Below are 10,334 nucleotides of genomic sequence, written 5' to 3'. Positions count from 1 at the left end.
TGGATGGATGGATATTGACAGACAGACAGAAAGAGTGAGACATATATCGATGTTTATGTCCTGCTATAAATCATGTCAGAGATGCTGTTATCCCACTGACAATGAATAAAATACAGAGTAGGGGTCATCGAGAGACAGGTAGCGGTTGGACTTAATCTTTCTAAAGCACATTGGGGAGATTGAATCGCTGGCCAAATCCTCCTAGCCTCTAGCCTGTAGCGTCCTTGTTCCTAGGTGGAGGGCAGTGAACTGCGGAAGGTGAGGCCCAGCTCCAGGGTCTACCCACGCTATTACCTTCTGGACGCTGGGCTCCAGACCCTGTGCTGGGAGCCCTCCAAGAAGGAGTCGGACAAAGCCCGCATCACCCTGCCGTCCATTCGGGAGGTCAGTGTCTGGAACAGTCCTATAATTGAAGGCATTTCGGGACCTGTGGTTTGTTGATTTTCTAGCAAAAGGGCGTGGTGCAGAATGCATTGTATATCCAGCGGAGCCTCACTAAAGGTTAACAGACGCTCACTGATTCATACCACTGGCTTCAGGTACGGACGGGCCGCAACACGGAGATCTTCCGCACCAGCGGGCTCTACGAGCAAATCTCGGAGGACTGCGCCTTCTCCATCATCTACGGCGAGACGTACGAGAGCCTGGACCTGGTGGCCAACTCTGCAGAGGTGGCCAACATCTGGGTGTCGGGCCTCCGGTAGGACGCGCAGCAAAGAGGGGGTAGTCTCAGTGGCTGGGACAGACCTACCCCCTTGAACTCATCTCGTATCGACCCCCCCCCCCCCTCCCGCAGGTACCTGTTGCAGTACGGAAAGCACGCCCTGGACATGATCGCCACCAGTCGAGACAGCCTGCGCCTCGGCTGGCTGGAGCGGCTCTTCTCCTCGGGGGTCCGGAAGGACGAGTTGAGGGGGCGGGCGGACGACGCGGAGCCCGTGGTCCCCCTGCCGGCCGCCGTCGCGCTCATCCAGAGCGTGAACCCCGCCGTGAGCGCGTGCAGAGCCGAGCACCGCTTCCACGAGGCCCTGAGGGTCCGCGGGAGGACGGGCGAGACGCCGGGGGTCCCCACGCCGGTGAAGGAGAGCCGGTGGAAAGGCGGCAAGGGGAGCAAGAAGCCCGCGGGCCAGCAGGTCACCAAGCAGGAGTTCATCGAGGTGTTCCACGACCTCTGCACCCGTCCCGAGATCTACTTCCTGCTGGTGCAGTTCTCGAGCAACAAGGAGTTCCTGGACACCAAAGACCTGATGAGGTTCTTGGAGGCGGAGCAGGGCATGGTTGATGTGGGTAGCACAATCACCACACACACACCGTTCGAACGTTTTGCACATGAATGACGCTTTTTGATTCCCCAACTCTTCTAACTCTCCCCTTCCCTGATTCTGCCCCGATCGATCCTTCTGACTAGGTGAGCGAGGACGCCAGCCTGGAGGTCATCCAATCCCACGAGCCGTCGGAGGAGGCTCGGCAGCAGGGCTGGCTGTCATTGGACGGCTTCACCAACTACCTCAACTCGACGGCGTGCCACCTGTTTGACAGCGAGCACAGCGCCGTGTGCCAGGACATGAGCCAGCCCCTGTCCCACTATTACATCAACGCGTCCCACAACACGTACCTGATCGAGGACCAGCTCCGCGGGCCCTCCAACCTGTCCGGGTACGTCCGGGCCCTCAAGATGGGCTGCCGCTGTGTGGAGCTGGACGTCTGGGACGGCCCCGGGGAGGAGCCTGTGGTCTACACGGGACACACCCAGACCCCGCCGCTGGCCTTCCCGAGCGTCCTGGAAGTGATCGGGCGGTTCGCGTTCGTGGCGTCCGAGTATCCGTTGATCCTGTGCGTGGAGAACCACTGCTCGCTCCGGCAGCAGCGCGTCATGGGGAAGCATCTGGTCCAGATCCTCGGGGAATGGTTGCACACCGACCCCCCCTCCGAGGGGGAATGGTACCTTCCGTCGCCGGACTCGCTGAAGCGTCGGATCCTCCTGAAGGCGCAGAAGTGTGGGCCGGGGTCGGAGGCGGCGGACGGGGAGGTGAGCGAGGAGGACGAAGGCGAGGAGATCGGTCGGAGGATAAAAGCGGACAAAAACAGCAGTTTGCGGGAGAGCTCCGACGGCGGCACCGAAAGAGAACCGGGACAGAAGAGCCTGCCGAGCTCTCCCGTCTCCCCGCTCACTCCTCCGCTCTCCCCGCTGCTCCCCCCCCCTCCTAAGCACCACGCGCTCCTGAAGGAGCTCTCCGACCTCGTGTCGCTCTGCCGCTCGGTGCGCTTCGCAGACTTCCAGACGTCGTCGCGGAGCCAGAAGCCCTGGGAGCTGTGCTCCTTCCACGAGGCGCTGGCGGTGCGCCTCGCCTGCGAGAGCCCCGGGGACTTTGTGAACCATAACAAGCGCTTCCTGTCTCGGGTGTACCCCAACCCCATGCGCGTGGACTCCAGCAACATGAACCCCCAGGACCTCTGGAAGTGCGGGTGCCAGATCGTGGCGATGAACTACCAGACGGCCGGTTTGATGATGGACATGAACACGGCCTGGTTCAGGCAGAACGGGAGCTGTGGGTATGTGCTGCGTCCGGCCATCATGAGGCAGGAGGTCTCCTATTTCAGCGCCAACACCAGAGAGATGGTGCCCGGTGTGGCGCCGCAGCTGCTCCACGTGAAGGTGCGTGCAGACATAAGCAGGCTGAGTAATAACGACCAACGTAAGGCAGAGCTATGGTTAGCGTAGCATTCACAGTGTTGTCTGTAGGGCATGGCACAAAAAAATCCACAGAGTGGATTTTGTTTGTGAAATACACAAATATCACTTTCAGTGATCTGCCAAAATAATTGGGGCTGTCATAAAAGGGTTCCATTGATTTATTAACATTTTAGGTTTACCATATTTTCTAAATGAAACATTTTTACATGTTAGATATTATGATTAAAATCCTGTGCAGAACAGGGATATGACTAAAGGGTACCAAACTGGATCCGTTGAAGTGAAACAGACAGTATGTGACCGGGCCCCTCCAGGTGATCAGCGGGCAGAACCTGCCCCGGCCCCTGGGCTCGGGGGCCAAGGGGGACGTGGTGGAGCCCTACGTCTACGTGGAGATCCACGGCATCCCGGCCGACTGCGCCGAGCGCCGCACCCGCACCATGACCCAGAACGAGGGGCACCCCATCTTCGACGAGAGCTTTGAGTTCCAGATCAACCTGCCCGAGCTGGCCATGGTCCGCTTCGTGGTGCTCGACGATGACTTCATCGGCGACGACTTCATAGGTTCGCTTCCCGGGCCTTCCTTGTTCCCTAACCCTGTACCCCCTGCTCATTTTCTGTATTTCTGTGTTCCCTGATATTGAAGCTTACCCTTTATTCATGTTTTATATAATCACGACTATTGGTCCGATGACGTGTTTTTTGTATTATTTGTCTTTTTAGTGATCCACTGTACAGCACTCTGGTCAGTTATCCTGTGTGTAAATCTGCTTTATAAATTAAATTGACTTGCTTACTCCCCTTTTTCTCTGAAAACACTTTAAATCCCGCGACCGGAGGAAAAAAGAAAAGAAAAAGTGCTTCCTATAGTTAAGTCTAAAAGTGCAGTGTGGTTTCCCTCAAGGTCCCGGTGCCATGTGTTGAAATGGAAACTCTCCCTGGTCCCGACAGGTCAGTACACCATCCCCCTGGAGTGTGTCCAGCCGGGCTACAGGCACGTCCCGCTGCAGTCGCTCACGGGCGAGGAGCTTCCGCACGCCCGGCTCTTCGTCCACGTGGCGCTGTCCAACCGCCGGGGCGGGGGCAAGCCTCAGAAGAGGGGCCTGTCGGTGCGCAAGGCCCGGAAGGGGCGGAGCTACGCCGCGCTGAGGGACCTGGGCGTCCGCGCGGTGGACGAGGTGTTCAAGACGGCCGCCCCTCTGCTCAGAGAGGCCACGGACCTGAGGGAGAACATGCAGGTGAGGAGGAGGAGGAGGAGCCGTGGTGTTCACACGGTTGAGACGGCGTTTGGTGTTTCAGTGCTGATTAGCCGTTACACGCCGTTTTGAAAATGGGCCTCTTCTGACATCACAAGTGGGCGTGTCCGCCTAGATGTGTGCCGGATAGATCGGTCTACCAGCCTAACACAGTGGACTGTAGCAAACGTTGCTGATCTAGCCGTCATACATCAAGGTGGACACGCCCACTTGTGATGTCAGAAGAGGCTGAATAACCCTTACCCTTCAAAACGGCTTCTTACGGCTACACTCGCGCCTGGTGGTATAATACGTCACCTTTAATGTGTTGTCCCTGTCCAAACATATCTGTAGTGACTCATATAATGGCAGTTAGAGACACAAATCTAGTATAGAAAAATAACAAAGAAAAAGAGGCAACATTTTGTCATGGTTGGATGATTAAATGATCCAACCATCGCTCTCATTTCCTCTGCGGTTGCTGCCTTTGGACTCATGTTCAGTAAAAAGTGAAGCCTCACGCTTGGCTCGCGAGGGGAAAGAACTCCTCGGAAAGCGTCTGTGTTTTCAGACCGCCTCGGCACCAACGCCTTAAGCAGCTCAACCGATCAGTCGGAGAGGCTGATCGATAGGCCGTCCGATCAATGAGCCCACGGGGAGGCGAGCGGCGAGGGGCGGAAGGAAGCCAAGCGTCTGGGAGGGGGAAGGGGCGTCATTGGCCCTTCCACGTTTAAATCAGCGCTTGTTTCTTTTAAACGATTAATCTGGTTTGCCATCGATCCACACAGACCCCTTTGAGACCCTGCCAAGTCTGTTGGTACATTTATTTATATATATATATATATATGTATTTATTTATATATATTTTTCAATAAAAATCTAAATGAGAGGATCAGATCCGACTGCATATTTGTAACCCAACGTCATTGTCTCCCCCCCCGCCCCCCCCCCCCCCCCCCCCCCCCCCCCCCCCCCCCAGACCTCGGTGGTGGTATTCAGGGAGCTGTGCGGGGTGCCGGCGGTGGCCAACCTCATGCAGTGCGTGCGGGGCCTGGCCTCCTGCGTGGCGGGGCCCGACGGGAGCCCCCTGCTGCTGTTCGACCTGCGCGACGACTACCCCGCCCTAGAGCCCCAGGGGCCCCTCCCCGACGTGCTGCGGAAGGTGGTCTCCGCCTTCGAGATGGTGACTGTTTCACTTTACCTTTCCCCCCCCGCCCCCCGTCCCCGTCCCCTCCCTCCCCCCCAGCCCCTCACCCGTGACATGCTGACATTCTGCTCCCGCCTCTTCCTCCCTGCATCCCTTGCTCTGGACCTCTCCCACGCTCTAATTCTTGTTCCCCGGCTCCCTCGGCCAATCAGCATTGGTCGTTCCCCACAGACACTCCCCCCCTGCGTTATGGTCTGGGAGATGTGATGCAAGCGAGCGCTGTATTCTTTTGCCAGAATCGATCTCTCGTCGCACAGCTGGCCGTTTTTTTCCCGTGTAATCCGACGTTGCGCGAAACGAATCTCCAGGATTTAATTTCGATAGATCCCGCCGTCCCTGGGATGGGTGTCTCCAAGGCATCGGCAATTTGGAGACACTGTGAAAGGAAGAGAGAGCATTAGTGTGGATGTGTGTGTGTGTGTGTGTGTGTGTGTGTGTGTGTGTGTGTGTGTGTGTGTGTGTGGTGTCGGTGCATGTGTGTGTGCACGTGTAGAGGAGACCAGCAGCACTCATAATCAACACTCTTGCTCTGCGTATTTGGAGCAGCCAGATACACACGCTGCCATGGAGATGAATGGGGGTCCTTCTGCTCCTTCTATTAGGTTATGATTAAGATCTTCATGTATAATATGTGACACTTTAATTTAGCCAGAGCATTTCCTCACTGCAGCAGCTGCAGCAGCCTGCGGATTGCCTTCATGGCTGGATTGAATGTTTGCAATAAGAGAGGCTGTTGTGCGCACGTGTTAGTGCACGTGTTTGTGTATATATTGTGTATGTTTATGTGTTTGTTAGCCTCTGTGTTTGAGTGTATCATTTATATTGGTGTGTTGGTGTGTTTGTGCTTGTGTGTGTGTGTGTGTGTGTGTGTGAATCTGACTATGTGTGTGTGTGTGTGTCTGTATGTGTGTGTGTGTGTGTGTGTGTGTGTGTGTGTGTGTGTGTGTGTGTGTGTGTGTGTGTGTGTGTGTGTGTGTGTGTGTGTGTGTGTGTGTGTGTGTGTGTGTGTGTGTGTGTGTGTGCATGCGTGTGTCTGTTTGTGTGTGTGTTTGAGTGTGCACCCCTGTGTGTGTGTGTGTGTGTGTGTGTGTGTGTGTGTGTGTGTGTGTGTGTGTGTGTGTGTGTGTGTGTGTGTGTGTGTGTGCATGCGTGTGTCTGTTTGTGTGTGTGTTTGAGTGTGCACCCCTGTGTGTGTGTGTGTGTGTGTGTGTGTGTGTGTGTGTGTGTGTGTGTGTGTGTGTGTGTGTGTGTGTGTGTGTGCATGGCTCCCTGTGCAAACAACCACATGTCCAGCCGCTGGGATCAGAGTTGGGATTGCCCGGGCTTTCTTAGAATACGATTAGCATACAATTTAACGTCATTTGGTTAAACGGATTCCACACTCCACTCTGAAGCCTGAGACGGGCTGGTGCAGGGGTTGGCCAAAGACACAGCCGGGTAACGGGAACATTGTGCGGTTGTGTGTGCTGATGTGCACCAGTACTTTAGCAGTTCATTCTCATTTGTCAAACACCATCTTTTTCTTTCGCATGGTGGGGGTCGAGTCCCAGCAGACTGAGGTAAGAGGAGTTTTAATCAGCCAGATGTCCCAGGTGTCATCAGGGATGTGTGTGTCGGGTGTGTGTGTGTGTGTGTGTGTGTGTGTGTGTGTGTGTGTGTGTGTGTGTGTGTGTGTGTGTGTGTGTGTGTGTGTGTGTGTGTGTGTGTGTGTGTGTGTGTGTGTGTTCACAGTTATTTTTAGAGGTGCTTGTCACATTCAACTCAGGGTCGGCCCTTGCGATTAGATTCGCTCTAATTAGTCGTTAAAAATAATAGCTGTCACTTATTGAGCTGTGGTGGACTGACCAATCAACAGAGAGCAAATACAAATAACCTGGATAGCATTATTGAAATATCAAACATTGTCAAGATTATCCTACCCCAAAATATGTGTTTGTGTTCCTCGCTGAGCTGCAAAGTATACACTGAGCACTGCTCTTCTGCCTCAGTGTTTCTAATAGAATCCATTAAACCCACAGATGGTCCAGGCCAGCAGAGCTGTGGTCGAGCTGTCTGACGGAATCTATGAGAGGATCCTTCACATACAGACCACAGGTGGGTGTGTGTGTGTGTGAGGTTAGCTTCTGTGTGTGTGTGTGTGTGTGTGTGTGTGTGTGTGTGTGTGTGTGTGTGTGTGTGTGTGTGTGTGTGTGTGTGTGTGTGTGTGTGTGTGTATGTGTCTGTGTGTGTGTGTGGGAACCGACCAGGCAGTGCTCATTAAAGCCACGGTTCAGCTCACCGTTGAGAAAACTCGCCCCCACGCTGTCCTCAGCGGGGGGAGAGAGAGAGAGAGAGAGAGAGAGAGAGAGAGAGAGAGAGAGAGAGAGAGAGAGAGAGAAAGTGTGCAGCAGTGTGTTAGCACAGCTTCATGCTTTCTTGCTGTCCTCCCCTTGCAACCTCTCAATTTCTTCCTGTTCCTTATCTACTGATTGCCTCCCTCACTTCCTCTTGTGTGCTCCACCATGTCTCTCTCTCTCTCTCTCTCTATTTCGAGGGTTATCCGTTCTCTGCTGCTGCACAATTGGCTCTCCCGGTTCAAAGCCACCGCCGGTTACCCCAATGTCACTGGAGAAGATTACGTGACCCCCCCATGCGTTTGGGACAGATCCAGGCTATGGATGTGCCCACAATGCCCTTCAATGAATCGGCCAGTCCAGTCTTAACCCCCACAGCCACCGGTTGCCAAGTCCTCTGGAACTAAGCGGTTGTGTTGTCTGTAAGCAGATGCATGTTTATGTGCGATTTCCTCGTACTGGATTTCTCTCCGGGTTGACCCATCATTGTCGTCAGACGGCCGTCGCCATGGTGATAATAAAAACAGCTCTCATGCACTTTTAGCTCATGTCACCTGAAGTATCTTATAGAGAAGCTAATTGAATCGGAGACGCTCCCTGCTGCAGACGATCAAGTGTCAAAGGGTCTGAAGATGTGGTGGTCTGCCTAGCCCCTGTGAAGACAGAGCCATGGGCTTATGGAAATGAGCACGGGGGCCCCCTAGAACCGCCACAGCAATCTAAAGCGGCCTTGAAGCATCCCTGTCCTCCGTGGAGCACAACAGGGACGATTGTGACCAGGTTAGGATGGATGGATGAGGTGGGCGGCGGAGAGGCTGCTGGGAGATCATTCAGTCACAGAAGGAAACGGTGGAATGACTGGTATGGCGCGGGGTGAATGAATGGTACCTCGCCCTCGGAATGTATGGGGGACGTATAGGAATGTGTCTCGGGTTCACAGAGGTGGACTGGGTCTGTTTCCGCAGCCACAGCACATCACTGGTACTGTAGAATAAGGATCACTGGTTTTGTATGATTTCGATCACTGGTACTGGATTCTAAGGATCACTGGTAATGTGGGATAGCGGGTATTACAGAATAAGGACGGCTGGTGTTGTACCATAAGGATGGCTGGTGTTGTTGAATTAGGATGGCTGGTGTCATCAATAGTATTGTTAAATAAGGATTGCTGATCTTCTTTATTAGGGATGCCAAAAGTAAAAACCTGTTTTTATTTATGCACCTAATTTCCCTTTGCACAGTGGAATGTATATCAGTTGTTGCGGTGGCAGCTTTGGTAAAAGGCATTGTTAGCCTTTTCCTCTCTGGCTGGGTGTCGGATTCGTTTTTTTGTCAAACGCTACGAGGCATCTTTATATACCAGCAAGCAGTAGGCACACCAAGGCAGCCCCGAACAAAAGCATGATCGATGTCGGTTTGTTTGACAGGGAAATAGCTTTGCACACTAGAACACGCGCACATACACACACACACACACACTCACACACCGTAATGGCACAGAGGCTCAAGGTTGCCAGGCAACCACAGCAATGAGTATTTTTCCGGCAACCACTAAGTGTGTGTGTGTACTGAGCTGGAGAGCCGGGAGAATTGTGTGTTGCAGGTGAATGCTTGTTGCTTTTACTTTGGAGACATTTCATTGTTGTGTGTTATGTGTCTGTGCACTTGTTGATGCCAGAACTCCTCCCCTTCCCTCCCCCACCCCACCTAGCAGTTATTGCTTATGAGCCCCACGTGAACTCAATCCCACGGTTTCCATGGTAACCCCGACAAGGTGGCCTGGATGGCCCAGCATGTGGCAGCAGAACGCCATACACCTCCACCCCCCCCGTCCTCCATCGCTGACCCGCGGCTCACGTGACGGGGTCCCAGAAGAACGGCGGCGCTGACTTCAGGTTCTATGTCACACCGTTCATTCTGGTTCTTCTCATGCACAGCCATGGAGTACCATGAGAAGCTTCAGGAGCTGGTGGTCCGAGAGGGCCAGAGGGGTCGCAAGGTCAGCCGGGCGCTGGAGAGCTTCAGCTGGAACATCACGCTGCTCAAGGTCGGGGCACACGCACACAGACACGCACACACACACACACACACATACACACACACACACAGCCCCCGCCAAAAGGGTTAGCGGTGACGTCGCCCTACAGTGGGTCGCTCATGTCTTCCTCCCTCTCTGCTGACGTCTCCTCTCCACTCTAACCCCCCCCCCAGGGCCAGGCAGACCTGCTGAGGCAGGCCAAGGCGGAGGTGCGTGAGAACATGAAGCAGGTCCACTGCGCCGCTCTGACCAGCAGCCTGACCAAGAAGGGCTCGGCCGTGGGGCCGGGGGGGGGCAGCCTGGGCCGCACCCGCTCGCTGCCCCAGTGCCGCCAACCCCTCACCGCCCCCGTCGGCGCCTCCACCCCCGGCCCCACCAGGGGGAGAGGGCCGTTGCCGTAGCAACACCCCCCACGCACACCACATACTCAACACACACACACACACACATCACCCCCCCCCCCTGAGTACTTAACGGCAGCAGTATATTAGTAGATATGGTTGATTACTGAGGGGGGGGGGGGGGGGGGGGGGGAGAAGATAATAGGACATCAGCATCTTCGTGTCGGCAGTCACAAGCCATAGAGACGATAGCCATATTATTGTGTATGTTGCCACGGAAACTGTACCTGCGATGCTTTATCTCTCTGAATATAGAGACTATTAAAAACTGTTCACCTGATGGTAATCTCTCATGGTAGGAGAGCCACTGTCCAAAATAAGAACATTTTAAGTCAGCCCGTCGAGAATAAATGTACTGATTGTCGTGAAAATGTAAACAATGGCTTTGTTGATCGCCCCTTCAGAGCAATGGAGTCGTATCTTCG

At 54.4% G+C, this 10,334-nt stretch overlaps 1 protein-coding gene across 1 annotated transcript in view; it reads left to right on the top strand.

Moving 5' to 3' along the window:
- Positions 1 to 10,029, top strand: part of LOC130376202 (inactive phospholipase C-like protein 2) — a 23,489-nt gene extending 13,460 nt beyond the window's left edge. Inside the window, exons 3-12 of the mRNA XM_056583422.1 lie at positions 235 to 384; positions 540 to 700; positions 797 to 1,283; positions 1,409 to 2,656; positions 3,010 to 3,259; positions 3,647 to 3,933; positions 4,910 to 5,113; positions 7,156 to 7,231; positions 9,408 to 9,517; positions 9,682 to 10,029. Coding sequence (XP_056439397.1) covers positions 235 to 384; positions 540 to 700; positions 797 to 1,283; positions 1,409 to 2,656; positions 3,010 to 3,259; positions 3,647 to 3,933; positions 4,910 to 5,113; positions 7,156 to 7,231; positions 9,408 to 9,517; positions 9,682 to 9,909 — 3,201 coding nt within the window. The 3' untranslated portion in view covers positions 9,910 to 10,029. The remainder of the gene's footprint in view (positions 1 to 234; positions 385 to 539; positions 701 to 796; positions 1,284 to 1,408; positions 2,657 to 3,009; positions 3,260 to 3,646; positions 3,934 to 4,909; positions 5,114 to 7,155; positions 7,232 to 9,407; positions 9,518 to 9,681) is intronic.
- The last annotated feature ends 305 nt before the right edge of the window (positions 10,030 to 10,334 follow it).

Source organism: Gadus chalcogrammus, chromosome 22, assembly GCF_026213295.1.
Source record: "Gadus chalcogrammus isolate NIFS_2021 chromosome 22, NIFS_Gcha_1.0, whole genome shotgun sequence".
In the NCBI taxonomy this organism is placed as follows: Eukaryota; Metazoa; Chordata; class Actinopteri; order Gadiformes; family Gadidae; genus Gadus; species Gadus chalcogrammus.
Note: the sequence above shows the minus strand (reverse complement) of the source record. Positions and strands in the feature narration are given on the sequence as shown.